This window comes from Myxocyprinus asiaticus, chromosome 12 (assembly GCF_019703515.2).
Source record: "Myxocyprinus asiaticus isolate MX2 ecotype Aquarium Trade chromosome 12, UBuf_Myxa_2, whole genome shotgun sequence".
Lineage (NCBI taxonomy): Eukaryota > Metazoa > Chordata > Actinopteri > Cypriniformes > Catostomidae > Myxocyprinus > Myxocyprinus asiaticus.
Window position 1 is genome coordinate 421,996 of NC_059355.1, and position 23,908 is coordinate 445,903.

General features: G+C 37.9%; 1 protein-coding gene across 1 annotated transcript; it reads left to right on the forward strand.

The window, feature by feature from the left end:
- Positions 1-1,128: 1,128 nt before the first annotated feature.
- On the forward strand, positions 1,129-23,430 carry nprl2 (NPR2 like, GATOR1 complex subunit). The gene is made up of 11 exons (XM_051712579.1): positions 1,129-1,220; positions 1,337-1,428; positions 2,567-2,735; positions 2,829-2,937; positions 11,367-11,503; positions 17,057-17,154; positions 20,736-20,772; positions 20,853-20,946; positions 21,118-21,232; positions 21,467-21,609; positions 21,698-23,430. The coding sequence occupies exons 1-11, from the start codon at positions 1,143-1,145 to the stop codon at positions 21,763-21,765; spliced, it is 1,140 nt and encodes a 379-aa protein (XP_051568539.1). The 5' UTR covers positions 1,129-1,142; the 3' UTR covers positions 21,766-23,430.
- Positions 23,431-23,908: the final 478 nt, after the last annotated feature.

Sequence of the window (23,908 nt, forward strand, 5' to 3'; positions counted from 1 at the left end):
TGGTCTGTTTCTCACCCACACCTATCATATCACTTTTGAAGACATGGATTAAACCACTGGAGTCTTATAGATGCTGCATTTGCTGAATTTATGCTGCATTTATGTGATTTGTTGAGCTAAAAAATTCTAGTCACCATTCACTTGCATGGTATGGATCTACAGAGCTGAAATATTCTTCTAAAAATCTTCATTTGTGTTCTGCTGAAGAAAGAAAGTCATACACATCTGGGATATCATGAGGGTGAGTAAATGAGAGAATTTCATTTTTGGGTGAACGATCGCTTTAACCATGAGTGGAAGAGACGCCCCCTTTTGGAGTAACCCCGCCCTATTTTGGAGACTCCGCTCCCATTTGTAGGTCTCCGGCCTCCAGCTATACCTATTTGGAGAGTGTGGAGTCCAACACGATCAGTTATATGCCCTTCGCCAAGGCGAGGCTAACGTCAGGGACTTTGTGTGTGTTCCTCATCGCCGCTGATGGGCTTGACTATAATGAATACATTTTAAAGGACATTTTTAACACCTGCCTTAAAGGGGTCATGACATGAGGAATCAAATATTCCTTGATCTTTTGACATATAAGAGTTCATTGTACTATAAAAACATACTGTACATTTCAGAACAGAAAACTTCCTTCATAATAGAAAAAATAACATTTATTTAAACCAGACTCCAGAAACGGGCCGTTTGGAATTAGTGAAACTTGTGATGTCACAAGAACCGAATACATCTGCATATGACTCCCTCTTCAGCAAGACATCAACACCTTTGGTGCTCAGTCAGTCACACAGATAAAGAGGAGAGAGATAAGCCTGTCATGACTGTTTGAACGTTGCTGTGCTTTAGGGCCAGATAGCTTTAAACCGAGCTTTTAGACAGAGGGCCAGAGACAGGGTGGTTTTGGTGCAAAAAAAAAAAAAAAAAACTTTACTGACATTATAAGTGGAAAGATAATAAAATTATAAAAAAGAGTATGTCATGACCCCTTTAAATAGGCCATCAACCACTGTGAGATGAGAGGAGTGAGATTTGTCCTTTGCCATGCAACATTCATGTTTTTAATCCCCGCCCCCCCCGCAGGTGGCGCTATGTGCTTCTGGTGCTGTCCCGCATTAACCTATAGAAGAAGAACACAGCTCGACATGGGGACATACAGAAGAATCGAATGTATATTTTTTAGTGAATTCCACCCTACGTTGGGCCCAAAGATCACATATCAGGTAAGAACATACAGAACAGAGAACTTAATAAGTCATGTTTTTATGTCGTTATAACCAGTGGGACAGAAGACCGAAACAAACTGTGTCTAAAGTCGATTTATTGTTTTTGATTTAAGGTTCCGGAAGAATATATTTCGAGGGAGTTGTTTGATACTGTGCAAGTGTACATCATCACCAAACCGGAACTGCAGAACAAGCTCATAACAGTGTACGTACTGAACTTTACCTTACTAATGATTCATTGCTGCTGTGTTTTCTGTATTTGTGTGTATTTGCACTGCTGTACTCCTTACAGTTCCTATTTGCACATGTTTACATACTCTTTCCAAAACTATTTAATCCTTGTGCACCAAGTTACTCGGAGGACCTTAGAGGACAAAAAAGTCCACGTCAAAAAGCTGTCATAAAATATCATATATGAATATTAATAATATTTTCCCCTTTCTGTGACTTAGATTTTTTAACCAACATCAGTCCTGATCATAACAACCAAATATTCATTCATTTTCAGGATTTTAACCCTTTAAATGCCAGTTTTTTTTACATAATGCCACACACACACACACACACACACACACACACACACAGACATACACACATACAAAACACACTCTGACATCCATACCAACACACACAATTTCAGCTTTATCATTTATTCAATTGTCCTGCAGTGCTCTATAATACAGTGAATAACAGAGAATAGGGGAAAAGCATGTATTTGCTCCATAGGCTAAACATGAGAAAAATGGCGCCATCTGGTGGAAAATATTAAAAATGTAAATTTTGAAGCCAGGGCTCCGGAATGAAAGCATAATATCATAGAATTCATGATTTTATGCTTTAATGGCACTGGGATCAAATATTGCAGTTTTAATGGGTTTCAATGGGGACATTTTTGTCCTAAAGGTCCTGAGTGTAACTATTTTGTGTATTATAGATGTATTATAGATGTATTATAGATGTATTATAGGAACTGAGCTTGAAATATCAAAATTCCCCCCAAAAATACACACCTTTGGCAAAAATGTATGCTGTTGACATTAACAGCCAAAATGATCGAAAAAACAAAAATGAAAAAGACAAAAATGTTCCGAAGGTCACACAAGGGTTAGGGTTAGGGTAAGTCAGTGTGACAATATTTCACCTAGGGTTGTCTTGTCATGATTATGAAATTTGGCTGATGGTCATTTGTCGTAATTTGGAGATGCTGTTTCCAGTAAATGTGAAGAGAGTTTACAGATGACGCCTGTCGAACGCACATACTTTTGCACGTAAATGTATTTTTTTCTGTGTATTAAATCATAGTTTGATGATGAAGTTGTGTTTTATCTGTGTAATTGTTTAAGGACTGCCATGGAGAAGAAACTGATTGGCTGTCCAGTGTGCATTGAGCATAAAAAGTACAGCCGGAATGCTTTACTCTTCAACTTGGGTTTAGTCTGTGATGCCAGAACAAAAACATGTGCTTTAGAACCTATTGTCAAAAAACTGTCTGGCTACCTCACAACTCTGGAGGTAAACATTCCTCTATTCAGTCTTGGAACTTAAAAATAGGTATCAAATACATAAGAACATTTTTCATAAAATGAATATGTTTGTGTTTAATAGCTTGAGAGTGGATTCATATCAAATGAGGAGAGCAAACAGAAGCTCTTGCCGATCCTATCCACACTTCTGGAAGAACTTAATGTTACAGGAGCCTGCACCCTACCTATTGGTGTGTATCTCTCTGTCTCCTCTGTCAGTAGCCTAGTTTCCATCCACTTTTCGCACTATTTTGTTATCGACAAAGTGAAAATGTGTAAAACAAATTTTGCGAAATTTGCCGTCTTCTGCCTGTTTCCATTCAAATGGCCTTTTATCGATAAAAATGGTGTGCGTGATGACGTCATGCCTAAAAAAAACACATTGTCGCATATGTTTTGGTTTATCGCAAAAGAAATGTGCCCTGAAGCCATTTCCAAACAGAAACGTGTGTTTATCGCTAATTCGCCTCCCAGATGTCCCTAATGTTTTTCCTCTGAAGTTTTAGTAAAATGGGGAGAGTATTGAGACAATTCATTGAAATTATCCAGTTTACTGTCATTTTAATTTCACAAATAAAAGCAATCAGAAGAGGAGGAACTGCAATCAAAAGGGAGCAGTTGCCCTTCTGATAGGACTGTAATATCGGTCCTGATGTTGCGTCTATCGCAGGTTGCCACCGGTTCCGACCCGAAAGTGAATCGTCATGACCCTGTTCAAGCTGGTAACCTGCACCAAGTAGTGGAGAAACTTTCAGTCTTAGTATAAGGAGCATCCATCGACGTGTATATGCGGTGTGCACAACTATTAAAGAAACATTGATGCTGTGTAATATCAGTGTTTACATATATGATACATTCCTGATATTCAATAGGTTATTTTGAACAATCATCTAATCTAAAGCATCGCCATCACAACTGCATTATGTCCCGCATATTGTCCAGCAACTTCTAACGACCAACTGAACTTGATTATCATCTAAAATTAATTTTAGTGTCATAATTCAATTTACATTTTCTGAAGAAGCTCAGCAAATGCGATCTGAGGTAAACAAGGTTAGATTTAAAATATTTAAAAGTTTTAAAATGTTCAAAAACTCATTTTCTGAAAGTGAACTCAGCATTGGACAAATAGTTCAGATGGTTTATTCTTGATAAAAGTCTAGAACATTCTGAGAATGTCATTCAGATGACTTTATTCATCTACAGAACAGGGTACGGCTCATTTAAGTTTGTGTAAAGAAAAGGCATATATAGGTCTAAAAATATTATTTTTTAAAAATATGTATTTTTTTTTTATTTAATGCTTTTTTCATTTGGTAATTTATTTAATTTAATACAGGGAATTTTGCCAGCATTTTTTCAAAAGCTAAACAATAATTTAATAGAATTGGGCTGTTCATGTTCCAAAAAGACACACTGAAGCTTTTCTCCTAGTATTGTGTATTTATTTTTAATTTAAAACATCTTTGTGCACAGAAATTATATGTTTTTTGTATTGTGGGCTAATTTCTTGACTGCCGTCTATTATTTTGAACAGTGTGGAAAAGCAACTTTAATAAATAAACGGATGTCTACCGCGATTAAATTAAGTGCACTTGTCAATGTGCATGATACGAGATATTTGTGTTGGCACTCCTGGAAGTGTCATGTTATGATATTAGGTTATGTTAGGGTTATAGGGTTAGGTTATGTTAGGGTTATAGGGTTAGGGTTATAGGGTTAGGGTGTGTTAGGGTTATAGGGTTAGGGTCATAGGGTTATAGGGTTATAGGGTTAGGGTGTGTTAGGGTTATAGGGTTAGGGTGTGTTAGGGTTATAGGGTTAGGGTTATAGGGTTATGTTATGTTAGTGTTATAGGGTTAGGGTATGTTAGGGTTATAGGGTTAGGATTATAGGGTTAGGTTATGTTAGGGTTATAGGGTTAGGGTTATGTTATTTTAGGGTTAGGGTTATGTTATTTTAGGGTTATAGGGTTAGGGTGTGTTAGGGTTATAGGGTTAGGTTATAGGGTTAGGTTATGTTAGGGTTTTAGGGTTAGGGTTATAGGGTTAGGTTATGTTAGGGTTATAGGGTTAGGGTTATGTTATGTTAGGGTTATAGGGTTAGGGTGTGTTAGGGTTATAGGGTTAGGTTATAGGGTTAGGTTATGTTAGGGTTATAGGGTTAGGGTGTGTTAGGGTTATAGGTTTAGGGTGTGTTAGTGTTATAGGGTTAGGGTGTGTTAGGGTTATAGGGTTATGGTATGTTAGGGTTATATGGTTAGGATTATAGGGTTAGGTTATGTTAGGGTTATAGGGTTAGAGTGTGTTAGTGTTATAGGGTTAGGGTGTGTTAGGGTTATAGGGTTAGGATTATAGGGTTAGGGTGTGTTAGTGTTATAGGGTTAGGGTGTGTTAGGGTTATAGGGTTAGGGTATGTTAGGGTTATAGGGTTAGGGTTATAGGGTTAGGGTGTGTTAGCGTTATAGTGTTAGGGTGTGTTAGTGTTATAGGGTTAGGGTGTGTTAGGGTTATAGGGTTAGGGTATGTTAGGGTTATAGGGTTAGGGTGTGTTAGGGTGTGTTAGTGTTATAGGGTTAGGGTGTGTTAGTGTTATAGGGTTAGGGTGTGTTAGGGTTATAGGGTTAGGTTATGTTAGGGTTATAGGGTTAGGGTTATGTTATGTTAGTGTTATAGGGTTAGGGTATGTTAGGGTTATAGGGTTAGGGTATGTTAGGGTTATAGGGTTAGGATTATAGGGTTAGGTTATGTTAGGGTTATAGGGTTAGGGTTATGTTATGTTAGGGTTATAGGGTTAGGGTGTGTTAGGGTTATAGGGTTAGGGTGTGTTAGTGTTATAGGGTTAGGGTGTGTTAGGGTTATAGGGTTAGGTTATGTTAGGGTTATAGGGTTAGGGTTATGTTAGGGTTATAGGGTTAGGGTGTGTTAGGGTTATAGGGTTAGGGTGTGTTAGTGTTATAGGGTTAGGGTGTGTTAGGGTTATAGGGTTAGGTTATGTTAGGGTTATAGGGTTAGGGTTATGTTAGGGTTATAGGGTTAGGGTGTGTTAGGGTTATAGGGTTAGGGTGTGTTAGTGTTATAGGGTTAGGGTGTGTTAGGGTTATAGGGTTAGGTTATGTTAGGGTTATAGGGTTAGTGTTATGTTATGTTAGTGTTATAGGGTTAGGGTATGTTAGGGTTATAGGGTTAGGATTATAGGGTTAGGTTATGTTAGGGTTATAGGGTTAGGGTTATGTTATGTTAGGGTTATAGGGTTAGGGTGTGTTAGGGTTATAGGGTTAGGGTATGTTAGTGTTATAGGGTTAGGGTATGTTAGGGTTATAGGGTTAGGTTATGTTAGGGTTATAGGGTTAGGGTTATAGGGTTAGGTTATGTTAGGGTTTTAGGGTTAGGGTTATAGGGTTAGGGTGTGTTAGTGTTATAGGGTTAGGGTATGTTAGGGTTATAGGGTTAGGGTATGTTAGGGTTATAGGGTTAGGATTATAGGGTTAGGTTATGTTAGGGTTATAGGGTTAGGGTTATGTTATGTTAGGGTTATAGGGTTAGGGTGTGTTAGGGTTATAGGGTTAGGGTATGTTAGTGTTATAGGGTTAGGGTATGTTAGGGTTATAGGGTTAGGTTATGTTAGGGTTATAGGGTTAGGGTTATAGGGTGAGGTTATGTTAGGGTTTTAGGGTTAGGGTTATAGGGTTAGGGTGTGTTAGGGTTATAGGGTTAGGGTTATAGGGTTAGGGTGTGTTAGGGTTATAGGGTTAGGGTCATAGGGTTATAGGGTTATAGGGTTAGGGTGTGTTAGGGTTATAGGGTTAGGGTGTGTTAGGGTTATAGGGTTAGGGTTATAGGGTTATGTTATGTTAGTGTTATAGGGTTAGGGTATGTTAGGGTTATAGGGTTAGGATTATAGGGTTAGGTTATGTTAGGGTTATAGGGTTAGGGTTATGTTATTTTAGGGTTAGGGTTATGTTATTTTAGGGTTATAGGGTTAGGGTGTGTTAGGGTTATAGGGTTAGGTTATAGGGTTAGGTTATGTTAGGGTTTTAGGGTTAGGGTTATAGGGTTAGGTTATGTTAGGGTTATAGGGTTAGGGTTATGTTATGTTAGGGTTATAGGGTTAGGGTGTGTTAGGGTTATAGGGTTAGGTTATAGGGTTAGGTTATGTTAGGGTTATAGGGTTAGGGTGTGTTAGGGTTATAGGTTTAGGGTGTGTTAGTGTTATAGGGTTAGGGTGTGTTAGGGTTATAGGGTTATGGTATGTTAGGGTTATATGGTTAGGATTATAGGGTTAGGTTATGTTAGGGTTATAGGGTTAGAGTGTGTTAGTGTTATAGGGTTAGGGTGTGTTAGGGTTATAGGGTTAGGATTATAGGGTTAGGGTGTGTTAGTGTTATAGGGTTAGGGTGTGTTAGGGTTATAGGGTTAGGGTATGTTAGGGTTATAGGGTTAGGGTTATAGGGTTAGGGTGTGTTAGCGTTATAGTGTTAGGGTGTGTTAGTGTTATAGGGTTAGGGTGTGTTAGGGTTATAGGGTTAGGGTATGTTAGGGTTATAGGGTTAGGGTGTGTTAGGGTGTGTTAGTGTTATAGGGTTAGGGTGTGTTAGTGTTATAGGGTTAGGGTGTGTTAGGGTTATAGGGTTAGGTTATGTTAGGGTTATAGGGTTAGGGTTATGTTATGTTAGTGTTATAGGGTTAGGGTATGTTAGGGTTATAGGGTTAGGGTATGTTAGGGTTATAGGGTTAGGATTATAGGGTTAGGTTATGTTAGGGTTATAGGGTTAGGGTTATGTTATGTTAGGGTTATAGGGTTAGGGTGTGTTAGGGTTATAGGGTTAGGGTGTGTTAGTGTTATAGGGTTAGGGTGTGTTAGGGTTATAGGGTTAGGTTATGTTAGGGTTATAGGGTTAGGGTTATGTTAGGGTTATAGGGTTAGGGTGTGTTAGGGTTATAGGGTTAGGGTGTGTTAGTGTTATAGGGTTAGGGTGTGTTAGGGTTATAGGGTTAGGTTATGTTAGGGTTATAGGGTTAGGGTTATGTTAGGGTTATAGGGTTAGGGTGTGTTAGGGTTATAGGGTTAGGGTGTGTTAGTGTTATAGGGTTAGGGTGTGTTAGGGTTATAGGGTTAGGTTATGTTAGGGTTATAGGGTTAGTGTTATGTTATGTTAGTGTTATAGGGTTAGGGTATGTTAGGGTTATAGGGTTAGGATTATAGGGTTAGGTTATGTTAGGGTTATAGGGTTAGGGTTATGTTATGTTAGGGTTATAGGGTTAGGGTGTGTTAGGGTTATAGGGTTAGGGTATGTTAGTGTTATAGGGTTAGGGTATGTTAGGGTTATAGGGTTAGGTTATGTTAGGGTTATAGGGTTAGGGTTATAGGGTTAGGTTATGTTAGGGTTTTAGGGTTAGGGTTATAGGGTTAGGGTGTGTTAGTGTTATAGGGTTAGGGTATGTTAGGGTTATAGGGTTAGGGTATGTTAGGGTTATAGGGTTAGGATTATAGGGTTAGGTTATGTTAGGGTTATAGGGTTAGGGTTATGTTATGTTAGGGTTATAGGGTTAGGGTGTGTTAGGGTTATAGGGTTAGGGTATGTTAGTGTTATAGGGTTAGGGTATGTTAGGGTTATAGGGTTAGGTTATGTTAGGGTTATAGGGTTAGGGTTATAGGGTGAGGTTATGTTAGGGTTTTAGGGTTAGGGTTATAGGGTTAGGGTGTGTTAGTGTTATAGGGTTAGGGTATGTTAGGGTTATAGGGTTAGGTTATGTTAGGGTTATAGGGTTAGGGTTATAGGGTTAGGTTATGTTAGGGTTATAGGGTTAGGGTTATAGGGTTAGGTTATGTTAGGGTTATAGGTTTAGGTTATGTTAGGGTTTTAGGGTTAGGGTTATAGGGTTAGGGTATGTTAGGGTTATAGGGTTAGGTTATGTTAGGGTTATAGGGTTAGGGTTATAGGGTTAGGTTATGTTAGGGTTATAGGGTTAGGGTTATAGGGTTAGGTTATGTTAGGGTTATAGGGTTAGGTTATGTTAGGGTTATAGGGTTAGGGTGTGTTAGGGTTATAGGGTTAGGGTGTGTTAGTGTTATAGGGTTAGGGTGTGTTAGGGTTATAGGGTTAGGTTATGTTAGGGTTATAGGGTTAGGGTTAGGTTATGTTAGGGTTATAGGGTTAGGGTATGTTAGGGTTATAGGGTTAGGGTATGTTAGGGTTATAGGGTTAGGATTATAGGGTTAGGTTATGTTAGGGTTATAGGGTTAGGGTTATGTTATGTTAGGGTTATAGGGTTAGGGTGTGTTAGGGTTATAGGGTTAGGGTATGTTAGTGTTATAGGGTTAGGGTATGTTAGGGTTATAGGGTTAGGTTATGTTAGGGTTATAGGGTTAGGGTTATAGGGTTAGGTTATGTTAGGGTTTTAGGGTTAGGGTTATAGGGTTAGGGTGTGTTAGTGTTATAGGGTTAGGGTGTGTTAGGGTTATAGGGTTAGGGTATGTTAGGGTTATAGGGTTAGGATTATAGGGTTAGGTTATGTTAGGGTTATAGGGTTAGGGTTATGTTATGTTAGGGTTATAGGGTTAGGGTGTGTTAGGGTTATAGGGTTAGGTTATGTTAGGGTTTTAGGGTTAGGGTTATAGGGTTAGGGTGTGTTAGGGTTATAGCGTTAGGGTGTGTTAGGGTTATAGGGTTAGGTTATGTTAGGGTTTTAGGGTTACGTTATAATGTTAGGGTGTGTTAGGGTTATAGGGTTATAGGGTTAGGTTTATAGGGTTAGGGTTATAGGGTTAGGGTTATAGGGTTAGGGTGTGTTAGGGTTATAGGGTTAGGTTATGTTAGGGTTTTAGGGTTACGTTATAATGTTAGGGTGTGTTAGGGTTATAGGGTTATAGGGTTAGGGTTATAGGGTTAGGTTATGTTAGGGTTATAGGGTTAGGGTTATAGGGTTAGGTTATGTTAGGGTTATAGGGTTAGGTTATGTTAGGGTTATAGGGTTAGGGTGTGTTAGGGTTATAGGGTTAGGGTGTGTTAGTGTTATAGGGTTAGGGTGTGTTAGGGTTATAGGGTTAGGTTATGTTAGGGTTATAGGGTTAGGGTTATGTTATGTTAGTGTTATAGGGTTAGGGTATGTTAGGGTTATAGGGTTAGGGTATGTTAGGGTTATAGGGTTAGGATTATAGGGTTAGGTTATGTTAGGTTTATAGGGTTAGGGTTATGTTATGTTAGGGTTATAGGTTTAGGGTGTGTTAGGGTTATAGGGTTAGGGTATGTTAGTGTTATAGGGTTAGGGTATGTTAGGGTTATAGGGTTAGGTTATGTTAGGGTTATAGGGTTAGGGTTATAGGGTTAGGTAATGTTAGGGTTTTAGGGTTAGGGTTATAGGGTTAGGGTGTGTTAGTGTTATAGGGTTAGGGTATGTTAGGGTTATAGGGTTAGGGTGTGTTAGTGTTATAGGGTTAGGGTGTGTTATGGTTATAGGGTTAGGGTATGTTAGGGTTATAGGGTTAGGATTATAGGGTTTGGTTATGTTAGGGTTATAGGGTTAGGGTTATGTTATGTTAGGGTTATAGGGTTAGGGTGTGTTAGGGTTATAGGGTTAGGTTATGTTAGGGTTTTAGGGTTAGGGTTATAGGGTTAGGGTGTGTTAGGGTTATAGCGTTAGGGTGTGTTAGGGTTATAGGGTTAGGTTATGTTAGGGTTTTAGGGTTACGTTATAATGTTAGGGTGTGTTAGGGTTATAGGGTTATAGGGTTAGGTTTATAGGGTTAGGGTTATAGGGTTAGGGTGTGTTAGGGTTATAGGGTTAGGGTGTGTTAGGGTTATAGGGTTAGGTTATGTTAGGGTTTTAGGGTTACGTTATAATGTTAGGGTGTGTTAGGGTTATAGGGTTATAGGGTTAGGGTTATAGGGTTAGGTTATGTTAGGGTTATAGGGTTAGGTTATGTTAGGGTTTTAGGGTTAGGGTTATAGGGTTATGTTATTCTAGGGTTATAGGGTTATGTTATGTTAGGGTTATAAGGTTAGGTTATGTTAGGGTTATAGGGTTAGGGTGTGTTAGGGTTATAGGGTTAGGTTATGTTAGGGTTATAGAGTTAGGATGTGTTAGGGTTATAGGGTTAGGTTAGGGTTATATGGTTAGGGTTTTAGGGTGGGGGTTTTAGGGTTAGGGTCATAGGGTTAGGGTTATGTTATTTTAGTGTTATAGGGTTAGGGTTATAGGGTCATTTGGCACTCCTGGAAGTGTCATGTTTGCAATTATCGGATAGATATGCTGTAAAGATCAATCAATAATCACGTACAATCAATTGTTTTTCCGGGATGTATACTTTCATCATGATTAACACAGGCTAATGATTGGGGTAAATTCTGTCATGTGACACTACTTTTTTGCGTTAATGTCAATTTTCTCAACAAAAAGTGTTTCCAAACCAGTTTTTCGCGACATTTGAAGTTTCGACAGAGTTAATGCTCTAGAGTTAAACAGAGAAATATTATATCGAAACTTGTGAAATTTTAGTTATAATTGCCGTTTCCATCCGCTTTATTCTGATGCTCTAAAACTTTTTTAGCAAAAAATCCTTGTTTGAAAATGTAGTTAGTGTTTCTCAATGTTTTTAAAATCTCCCTCTCTCATGACAGATGACTCCAACACCATCCACCTGAAGCTGATTGAACAAAGGAAAGATCCTCTTGTTGTTCAGGAGTATGATGTGCCAGTATTTACACAGAATAAGGACTACTATATAAAGTCACAGTGGGACCTCACCACACAGCAGGTCTGCAAATGTCTAACAGTTTCCTTATTCTGTTTTCAGTTATTTTACATTTTATTAGCTTGGAATTGGCAAGTCATTTATGTTTACTGCATTTTTCCTGGATGTGATTCAGAGAAAAATAAAATAATTTCTCCAAACTATTCGATATTAAAATGATTTGATATGTACTGCAATTTTTAAAGTATTGCGATTCGGTAAGTATTGTGATTTGATGTTTTGAAATATTTAGCTGTTAACTTGTTGTTCTCAGAAAGAAATAACTATTGAAGAACAGTTGTGTCTGAAATGACAATTGTTTTTCTCTGTAATACAGAATTTGCAGGTAGGGATGTGCAAAACTACCAATGTAAAACGACCTATTGTTCTCTGAGCTATTAGTGGACTAGTCAATGTTAAGAATATATAATGGGCTGCATTATGTCTGTTACCCAATCAGATGTGTTTCAAAGGGATATATGGATGCTATGCTCAGCCCTTTAAAAGGGTATAAAATGGATATTCTACAGATAAATAGGCGAATAACTATAAACTCTTACCTCACAAAACTATGAAAGTAAGAAACACGAAAAGCTAAAATACAGAGCGCCACAAAACCATTTATGTGTAACCTGGATGCAATATGTGTGTTCAGTGTGCTTCAGTGGGCAGGGCTTCACATGAGACTGAGAGAATTTAATTCAATTACATTCATCTCGTTTTGCGTTTCGTTAGCGCTTTATATGCTTCTGATGTGACGCACCCATCTGTGTTTCATGTGAATATCTCTGGAGCACGCAAGTGTGCACGAGTCCGGCATGCTTCCTGATGTTTACCGGAGAGTGCAGAGCGGGATCACTCATGCTACTCAATCATTTCTGACCCAGGAAAAACCCTGAGAAAAACATCTCCACAGAACGGGACAACTCCCAAACAAGTCAAGAAAATGAAGAGGAGCTTGTTATTAAAACAGATGCGACATCTGTGGATCACAAAACCCAACACAGAGCAGAAAAATATAATATACAAACGGTGTCGCACGATGATAATCACTCGTAATAAATGCAATCTGTTTTACCTCAAAATGAATCAAGCAAAAGAATATTATAAAAGCCAAAAGATGCACTCCACATTAAATCGGCTATAATTGAAAGAATTTTTTTATATTTATTTGAAATAAATTTTCTGCAAGAAGTGTTTATTTTCGTTGCATTATTTATTTTCTTTTTTACTTTTGTATTCTCTATATTGTATTGCTTTGGGAAGATCTCGAGTTTATTGAGGAAAGTTTATAATAATATTGGTCAACAACATATCTGAAATGTGGCATAATGTGAAATTAAGCAATATGGTAAGAATGATTTAAAACCAAACTTTTTTTTTATTACTTTTGAGTTTTGTCAAGCTCCAAATAAAGAGAAAATGATATAAGAGGAAATATTTGAAAGAATTTCATTCACTGACAGAATTACCCAAAAATAGACATTACAGTATGATAATTTAAAACATTTACAATAAACATAATAAACATTTTCTTGATTTCCCCCCCCAAAAATCCTATATCGTGATATATATATTATTATCGTGATATAAAATTACTCCTGTCATAATATAAGATTTTGGTCATATCGACACACAGTTCACGGCATTCAACAGTTTGATGAGCCTTTTTACAGATAAACTATTTATTGAAGCAGTGTCAGACAGAATCTGCAGAATGATTCCTGACAAATACTCTCCACAACACCTCACAAATAAACCTGTGTATAATGCATAATAACAGGAACATTGATCACAGCAGAGGATTTTGACGTCCGTCAGTGAACCAATGGCGCTTTGATGGCTGTAGCAGTGGTGCATTAAAGGACTAAATGTAAAGAATTAAATCGACGAATCAGCTGAGCATCTGTATACTGTGCATGGCTCGACAGTAAGGACTGCCTGATGGCCCGGTGTCAGTATGAGAGAGAGATTCGGGCCAGTTGCTAGAACTGTCACTTGCCTGATCGGGTCAGTGCTGCATTTATAACATTAGTGCTAGCAGACAACAAGCAAGAGAGCACAAAAATTACGAACAAAGTCTTCTAACCGACCACTCAGAGACAGGCGAGCGTGATTTATTTAGCTCGCAAAGACGTGCAAGTGCATAATATGGATGTGGTGAGGCACTGTCGCATGAGTGCACGAGCGTGTTCTCCGGGAACTGCCCTCACTCTGAACCAAGTGTCTTAGTAGCAGCCATTACAAAGGAGAAAAAAAACACTTCATGAATTTCAGAGCGGGATTGCACGTCTTGCACAATATTTTAAGGATCCCTGCACATTTCATGTTCACAGTGCGCAAAAGTACCAAATTTTTTCATTTTAACATGTTGGTGAAAATTTGTGATCCACACATTGGAACACAAGAAATCAATAGTTTCTATCAGATTTTAAATCCATCTCTCTCTGTGCATCTATCTCATGTCTTCATGCCGCACAGACTCTTTTTAACGTTCATGTGCTGAATGAAACGTAATACATTTGTTAAACCCCGGTTATACACGTGGCTGGAAATCACGAGCTGCTCAGTATCCAGAATGCAAGTATACATTTAATTAAGTAAAGTTTAAAAGGTAAACATTAATTCAACATGATAATAGCAATTGATATGAAAAGAAGCAAAGTCACTTTGTCTATTATTATAATTATTATTATCAGAACTGATGAGCTGCAGGGTGAAGATGACTTCTGTATTTAAAGCGGTCTTCTTCATCATCCTCATGACACCTGTTACATTTCTCATTTCTGGACTGTACAGGTACTTTTGTTTTTGTGCTTTGTGTATCAATCAGTGTTGGTCTTGTTTGGGTTGTCTGATTTCATGTTTTTATGCGCATTCTTAATTTACAGATTAGGACAAATATCTACCTACTGGACAGTATATTACGATTTAGTAGCAAGCTCTTCTCTCACATGGGTCCTAATGTTTATTACATTCAGCCAATAATCAGATCTTTATCTCAGTGACTAAATCTTTTTTTTCTCCCCTTTTTCTCCCAATTTGGAATGCCCAATTCGCAATGCACTCTTAAGTCCTCGTGGTGGCGTAGTGACTCGCCTCAATCCGGGTGGTGGAGGACGAATCTCAGTTGCCTCTGCGTCTGAGACCGTCAATCCACGCATCTTATCACGTGACTTGTTGAGCGCGTTACCGTGGAGACCTAGCGTGTGGAGGCTTCACGCTATTCTCCGTGGCATCCACACACAACTCACCACACGCCCCACCGAGAGCGAGAACCACATTATAGCGACCACGAGGAGGTTACCCCATGTGACTCTACCCTCCCTAGCAACCACGCCAATTTGGTTGCTTAGGAGACCTGGCTGGAGTCACTCAGCACGCCCTGGATTCAAACTAGCGACTCCAGGTGTGATAGTCAGCGTCTTTACTTGCTGAGATACCCAGGCCTCCGCAGTGTCTAAATCTTTGATCCTTCTTGTGAAAACACTACACATGACCCAAGTTGACTGCATGACTAAACGGGTGACCAAAAACCGATCATTTGCTCCACAGAACACTTCGCTTAAAAACACGTGTAAATGGCAGGCCAGCTGAGGTTTTATGATGTATTTATGAATTTATCTGTAAAGCGCTTTTATGGGATTAATTAATCAATGACTTCATGCCTCATTCTATGAGTAGAATTGACTTGAGATCAGTAAAAGAAGCTGTTTTAACAAGTCGATGATGATTTCAAGTAATGTATTCAGTAGATAATGTGTAATTTGTCATGTTTACATTCTGCATTCATATTGCTAACGTTCTATACGTGCCCATGATATGCACCAGTTACACTGTTATTGTAATTTTTGATGACACTGATACTACTGCAAGTATGGGTTTATAATAGAGTGTTAATGGCTAGAATACAGAGAAATGATTGGCATATTTTACTTTGGGCAGATGTGTGAATGGCTTTCGGCTGCAGACGGCACATGAGTGAAGCAGCATATCTAACAACAGGGTGAATGGGCACTTAAGAGTATTTGAGTATATTTGATTTCTTTTGTAGACTAATTAAACAAAAAAAAAAAAAATCATGTTACATGTTCTTGGAAAATATCTCTATGCTTACAATCATACAGATTAGGGGTGGGTAAAAATATAGATTTTCCGATGCATCGCGATCTTCATTTGAATGATCTCGATATCGATTCTTAAATCCCAAGATCGATCTTTCACTCAGTGTGCAACCCTCGACTACAACGAGAGGAAATCACTCACATTTGCAACCAAATTTCGTGCTATGTGACTAAAATGTAAATGTATGTGGCAACTGGCTGGTAAATGTTCAGATTTCACTCATCAGTAATTGTGTAGTTTAGTGGTGAAGCTTGTACTGCATGTTGAGAGTTTAAAGTTGTTCCATGTAATGCGTGTCCAAAGACAAGATCCACGCGACCCATTTATCATTGAATAATGTCTCTTTTAATACCCTTTCTGTTCTTTACAGTCAGTTGTTGATCAAAAACAACAAACAATAAACATTTAATTCTAATCACGCTTCACACAGATGAGATAAAGCCGTTCGAGTCCTCTCTCCTTAACATGCGCTCATTTAAAGGTGCTGTTTACAGAAGTATTTTTCTTAAAGAGACAGTACCGGTTTTAGCACCTGATCAACAAAGTAATGTAAATAGTACGAATTATACAATTAAACAAAACATGTAACAAAAAATAGATGCAGTATAATATATTTATTGATTGAATACATGGATTTGTTCATTTAAAAAAAGCTCAAATGTGACCCAAAATTATGAAAAACGAATAAAATATAATTAGTAAAATTAATATTTTTGTGATGTACCTAGTCAGTAGGTCCCCTGTATCAGAGTGCGAAATACACTGTGATCATCAGGGCGGGGTGGGGGTTGGTCGCATACGTAACTTCCACGTGCGCTCATGTTTCAGTTTCGGTGTTACTGTAATTTTTTGGTAATTTTTTTTTATTTTAGCTTTAGATGGCTTGTTTCAAGTATGTGATTGATTGATTTGGTTTATCATTCAATTGAACAGTTCACTTACATTTTAGGCACCGCCTACACTAAAACTGTTCTGTGTTCTGTCCATTTTTAGTGCATTACCTTGAACCGCTCAGGCAATGTGTCAATGGAATTACCCATTTCAGGGGTGGCTAAAATTACAACTTAAAATCAAGCAGTGCTATAGAAATATATCTTCATATTTACAATTAAAACTTCATATTACAAGTACTTTCTATGACCCCCCCCCCCCAAGCCTTAATTAAGAGGGTCAGATCCCCTCAAAATTTCACGCTGGCGAGCAGTTACGTAAACTAAAAAGCACCTTCTTTTGGACAGATTTTTTTAGTAACTGGGGCCTTTCTGCACACCGCCATTAAGTTACAGTATGTGCTGTTGTTTGCGTTTAGCTTGATAATTATTTTATTGCAGTCTACACTACTGCAGGAATGATGATTTGGTAAAGTATAAGAATGAGCAGTGTTAGCATTAAACAGTGTCCTCTTTAGGTCATTGTAAATAATTCCAGTATGTTTTGATACATTTTTTGCAGATCCTGCCTTTTGTAGACGGGTATCGACACATTCAGAAGATTTCTGCTGAGGCTGATGTTGAGCTTAATTTGGTGCGGATTGCTGTTCAGAATTTATTGTAAGTATGATTTATCCCTGTTTTGAACTGCTACAGTAATCTCAATATCACGTTCATTTAAAGGAATATTCTGGGTTAAAAATAACTTAACCTTCTACTGTATATGGTTTCCATGAAGCAACACATCATTTTGTCATTTCTTCCACCCCAATTTATAAGGGTGTAAATCTTTGTGTTCAAAGCGAATCAATTCGATTCATAGGTTTTAGATTCAAAACATTTTTTGCAAATTCAGAATGATTCGATGAACAATGAAATTCGATTCTGGATTTTTTAAATGCATTTATAGGATTCTCTAAATACTCCCCTTAATGTGTCTCAGGCAAGACAAAGAAAGAAAAATACTTGAGATAGTTATACTTAATTTATACTTGATTAAAATTTCTTTTCTGTCATTTTTTTTATTGATCGCTGATTAGAGAGTATGTTAATTCATAGAATAAACTCATCAGGGAAGTAGAGATAAATAATCCATTTATTTAACACCTTTACCTTTGCAGAGCAGTACTTCAGGTAACTGCAGAATGGTTCCATCAGTTACGTACCGTACACTTCAGGAAATTGTCTTATGTATTTGAATGAATACACATATTTCTGGCCGTACAAGAAATGAGAAACAGTCATTAGGATCACTGCATTTTAAAAAGAATACAATGTGGCCCCCATGTATTATTTAAAGCCCGATGTATCCCCCGTGCTTAAAGCTTTGCACACAACTGCACTAGGGTTGTAATGAATGAGTCACATTATCTGAATGGAGAAAATGTAAAGTAGTTGCTAATCTTTTATTGTGCCACCCTGCCAAAATCTCTCCAAGAGCAAAGTACAGTAACGTATTTACAGGCGAAATCAGACATTTGGCATCAGGACCAACAAATATACCTCCATAGCATATTCAGTATTTTATATTGTTTAATATACAACTATCATTAAAGGGATAGTTCACCCAAAAAAGAAAATTCTCTCATTATTTACTCATCCTCATGTCATCCCAGATGTGTATGACTTACTTTCTTCTGCAGAACACAAATGAAGATTATTAGAAGAATTTTCAAGTGCTGGATAGCCTATTTTATTTATTTATCCCCTTTTCTCCCAATTTGGAATGCCCAATTCCCACTACTTAGTAGGTCCTCGCGGTGTGGAGGACGAATCTCATTTGCCTCTGCTTCTGAGACCGTCAATCCGTGCATCTTATCACGTGACTCGTTGTGCATGACACCGCGGAGACTCACAGCATGTGGAGGCTCATGCTACTCTCCACAATCCACGCACAATTTACCACACGCCCCATTGAGAGCAAGAACCACTAATCACGACCACGAGGAGGTTACCCCATGTGACTCTACCCTCCCTAGCAACCGGGCCAATTTGGTTGCTTAGGAGACCTGGCTGGAGTCACTCAGCACACCCTGGATTCAAACTCGCGACTCCAGGTGTGGTAGTCAGCGTTAATATTCGCTGAGATACCCAGACCCCTGTTAATTTTGCTCATTAAATAATTTATGCTTTGAGTAACCTAGAAAATGACTGTTTTAGGCAAGGAATGCCAATTTCTTTAATCTGCTGATTAAGAATGCTATTTTCAATGAGGTGCCGACTGCCTAACGGATTAAAAAGTATTTTATTCTGTGTGCACATCATGTTTAGAATACATTAGGTTTATTGTACATTTCTCACAGGCCTATTTTTTTCTATACTATAGTGATTTTCACGACTGCAAGTGGATTTTTTTTCTCTCCCATTGATTTGTCTTGGCTTCATTATTTTCAACTATGTCCTGACTGTTTTAATATATTAAGTAACTTTTACTTGGTGAATTCCTTTTAAAACAGGGTTAGGGATGCTCTATTAGTCCTGCACTATTCATGCAATTGTTTTCAGTAAATAAACCTGTATTCACTGAAGGTGAATGCGTGTCATGTTCTATATTTAATGTACAATGATGATAATGCAGGCGAGCACGTTGCAGATAAACGCCCCTTTTCAGCGGAATTTAGTGTCGGATTTGGAATAGATTAAGTATTTTAAATGGGTCACACAATTTTTTTTTTTTGTGACTTTTTTCTGATGGTTGTTTTTTTTTTATTATTTTTTTTTAGACTAGTCGACTCCAAAAGTTTCGTTTAAATGTCAGTGAAATTAGTTGTTCCGCACGTCCCTAAAGTTAACCAGTTCCAGTGATTCCTTCAAGTCTTCAGCTGTCACTCCTTTTTACTTCATTGAGCATTCTGCGGTGTGCCCTTTGAGTCATCTTGGCTGGATGGCCACTTCTAGAGAGAGTACCCACAGTACTAAATTGTCAGCAGATGCTTCTTTTGAAAAGAAAACTCAACATTTGAGTGCTTTTATAAATCAAAGTAGCTCTAACCCACACCTCCAATCTCGTTTCATTCATTGGATGCCAGGTTTGCCAACTCCTGACTCTAATTAGCTTTTGTTGACGTCATTAGCCTTAGGGTTTACATACTTTTTCCCAACCTACACTGTGAATATTTTAATGATGTATTCAATATGTACAAGAACAATGCAATAATTTGTGTTATTAGTTAAAACAGATTGTGTTTGTTCATTATTGTAACTTAGATGAAGATCAAACCAGATTTTAAGACAAATTTACACATAAATGCAGGTAATTCCAAAGGGTTCACATACTTTTTCTTCCACTGTAAAATAAGATCGTGAACGCTATTGCCGGCTATGCATGCCGCCATATTGTTTACATTGCAGTGCAGCATGGGATTCTGAGTTTGTCACAGCATAGAAGCGGAGAAGGTTGTAAAAACTAGCCCTCCCACTTTCTCAGCCCCGGAAGTGGTGAGAATGAGTGACGGACGGAATGGGAGAAGGCTCAAGTGGACTAACTAGTTTATATTCTTTTCCATAATATTATTTGTTCAGGTAGAAACAGACTGTGTCAGCATCACACAATAAACGTGACTTTAAATTGTGACAATCTCCTTATGAAAAAATCTGCAAACAGTATTTTTCCAAGGTTCTCAGCATGACACGCATTGGTACAGTATGTAAAGAAATACATTTTAAATGTGCTATAGAATAAATTCTTTATATAAATATACAGTATATCTATTAATATCCATGTGAACCATGCTTTCATTTGTAGCGAGAGATACAGGGGGAGATCTGTCACTTTGCTTACAGCTGATTGGTTCAGTATCTGTTTGCGATTGGTTACCTAGAACAAAACCTGGCCCGGAGAAGGCTAGCTGTGTTGTGTTAGTTACTATGGCAATGAACACTGGTAAATAAAATGAGCCACCTTCTTAAATTTGCTAAAACTAAACTCAAACTTGCCTGGTTACCACTTAAACCCGCTTTATGAGACAGGACTCTGGCATAGCAGAATTGGCCAGAGGTGTGTGTTTGGGGTGGCGGGACTATCTGTTTGTGTGACCAATGGAAGACGGGGGAGTGTTCGGGGAACCTGTTTGAAAACGGTCATTATTTTTGCGATTCTGTTTGATGACACTAATGGCACAGAAATGACACACTTCATACATACAATGAATAGAAACAAAAGAGTCACAGGTAATGGACTGAACAACGCTACTTTTTCACAGGTATTATGAAGTTGTAACACTGGTATCCATATTTCAGGTAAAACTGTTTTCTTTTTCCTTGATTCTATTATAGCAAATTTGTTTTCTTACATTGATGTTGTTTTTCATGTTCTACAGTACTCCAATGTTTACTGCACAACACCTAAAGTCCAAAACTTAATAGATAATAAATGCCTTCAGGAAGAGTGTCTGTATTTTGTCAGTAAGCCAGGTAAGCAATTACACAGAGATTCAAAATGCTTTTCTTGCTGCAACAATGATTATGGCATCTTGAATTTACATAGTTGAGGCCATTAGAATATATGCATACGAGCACAAGTGTAAACACAAGTGTTTCGAGTTCATAGTAGACAATTTACTGTCTGTAAACATGTTTCATCAGGCCAGAGGACGAGTCTCAGGGATGTGTTCCTCTTGTACTGTGGTTTGACCCCAGGTACAACTGTACGCGATCTCTGTTCCCGCTATTCTCACCAGCTACAGAGGGTGGATGAAAGGCAAGGCCATCTAAATTTGTGTTGTTAATCAGTCCTCATTGATAATAGGAAGGCATGTTAATCATGTGCTTCATGAACTACAGAAGTATTCTTATTAAAGAATTTGTACTGCATTAAGATTAAGCTTTTGTGTCCTATTAGTTCAGAGGCTTACTAGTGCTTGGTCAATCTGCAGGAAAATGAATGAATATTCTGTTTATGAATGTCTTTTATCTTTTACATCTGTTGCTATAGGAAGTTAGTTCAGTTTGGCTTGATGAAAGGTCTGATTCGACGGCTGCAGAAGTATCCAGTCAAGGTTGTTCGTGATGACAAGAGCCGTCCACCTAGACTTTATACTGGCTGCCATAGTTATGATGAAATCTGTTGCAAAACTGGCAAGTATTGTAATTGTTTTAAACTTTTTTATTTAACATTAATTTAAACCATTTTAAGAAAAGTGACATTCCTTGTCTTTGTTTGCAGGAATGAGTTACAGGGAGTTGGATGAACGCTTGGAGAACGACCCTAACATTGTTGTTTGCTGGAAATAATGTTAAAAATAGACGAGTGATAATGTGTAGACAAGAGTTAGTATTATGATTTTGGAGATTACAATAGTTAAAGCAAAGACTTCATACAGTTCTGAATCTTAATTGTAAATAAACTACGCCTCATAAATATACGATGCTGCTGTCATCAAAATAAGAACACACATGCTTGCCGAGTATCTTAAGAATGCTGAATCTTAATAAATATTTAAATTTGTAATGTGTGGAAAGCCATTGTTACATTATACCTATTGTTATTGGTTTTAAAATGAGAACGTTTCTTATGATTTATTATGTGGCATGGTATGAGTGTGGTCTGATTGTAGACCGAATAAATAAGCAGATCTAAGTTTTTCCACAAATTTAATGAAATGTACTTTTCCATACTCAGAGATGAGGAAAAGTAGATTGTATTAGATCTATTATGTGTTATTATCTATTTTGAACTAGTGTCTAATGCATTTAGTAAGATTTAAAATAAGCTAATATTAACAATTATTAATGAATTAATTATTTAAAAAATCAGGGATGCAAACTTCTCACATTTCTGCAGAATTCATTGCAACACCTGTGAAAGTCTCACCTTTATTTCACTTCGAGTTTACATCCCTGAAGAATGAATGATTACTTTATCCTTTCTTGTATGTTTATCATTTTTTTGTCTTCTAGGAGTGAGTGAGAAATTTGTGAATTTCCTTTCAGTAGACATAGATGGGACATTCATGCTGCAGCATAGGAAAACATAGTTTAAGCATTCAAGGAATAGAATTATTGGCACCTGCCAATATCCTTTTGTGAGGTTCAACTTAGAAATAAACCGGGCAAATCAGGCATTCGATGAGCTCATCCACCTGTCCCTTCATAGTATATCTGTCAAACCAGGAGACCTCATCGAGTTTGCAGAAGTCGTTGCAAAATCTTGAAGTGCCGTTGGGTTTTTGGAACCCAAGGGGACAGACACACCTGTGTGATGAATTGCTGGAATTACCTCTGAGCATCATCAGCATGCCCACACTCTCCACCACTGTAACGATTTAAATGAGGAAAACACAGGTAATGTGAAGACAATGCCAACAGAGTGTGAATGAAGGGAAAGGTTGGTAGAGTGAGTTTGTGGACAGGGAAGTAGAGATGAAGGTCGGTGTTGTCTTTTTGGGTGGTAATGGTCTGTGTGTGAGGATGAGTGGATCGTGTACAGCGTGAGTGGGGACAGCACTGAAAATCAATCAGCTGTGGTTCAGTCTGTGAAGGAGAACATCAGTCAGGCTCTGGAGTTGTCACTCACCTGACTAGATTGGCCACAGTGTTTAAATCCTGCTAAATGCTGATGAGGCTGATTGTTTGCCGATGAGCTGTTTTCATCCCACATGGTGCTGGTTGCTAGAAGCCGGCTTGCCACAACCTGCAACAATTTTTTGCTCGGGAGTACATGCACTTCTATGTCTGATATTGTTATTCCCTCATTTAGTCTGGAACCAACATGGTGCAGTACCTGCTAAAACAGAGGTAGGGAGAACCCTTCCCTTTTGTCTTAGAACTTGTCGTTGCTGAACAGTGTTTTGTGGTAGTGAATGGGGAAGGCCCAGAACAGCTGAAGCTCCTCAAGGCATTGGAGGTTTGTTTCAAGGCGTTCTTTTTTTTTTTTTTTTTTTTTTTTTTTTTTGCTTTGACATCAACTACCCAGAGCAATGTGCCCATGCTTGGGAATTTTTGCAGCAGTTATTTTGAGTTGCCTGGCTCTGAAAATTCAACAATACGCTTTTTGCGAGCCTCCATTTATGCTGCCGAGGTCTAAATTGTTAAATGAATTAATGCATGTGTATTCATGTTGTATGTGTGTATGTATATTTATTAATGTATGTGGTGTATTGTGAAGTGATTAGCTATTACTTTGTAATCCATTAACATCACTGCCTGTTTCAAAAAATGCAACATTTTTTATTTTATTTTATTTTATTTGGTATTCTGTGAAAAGAACCATTGCTATTGTTTTGTAATCCAAAAACATTTTTTGCCTGGCTCAGAATGTTCACTGATCATTTTTGCTGGCTTTCATTTATTCTGCAGAGGATTATAATTAAATGAATAAATGCATTCATGTTGTATACTGTAAATATGTATAGTTTGATTTATTTGGGATTTTGTG

Coding starts and splice junctions, on each gene's coding strand:
- nprl2 (XM_051712579.1), top strand. CDS start 1,143: ATGGGGACATACAGAAGAATCGAATGTATATTTTTTAGTGAATTCCAC. Junction 11,504..17,056: donor GGGACCTCACCACACAGCAG/GTCTGCAAATGT, acceptor CATTTTTTGCAG/ATCCTGCCTTTTGTAGACGG. Junction 20,947..21,117: donor GTATTTTGTCAGTAAGCCAG/GTAAGCAATTAC, acceptor ATGTTTCATCAG/GCCAGAGGACGAGTCTCAGG.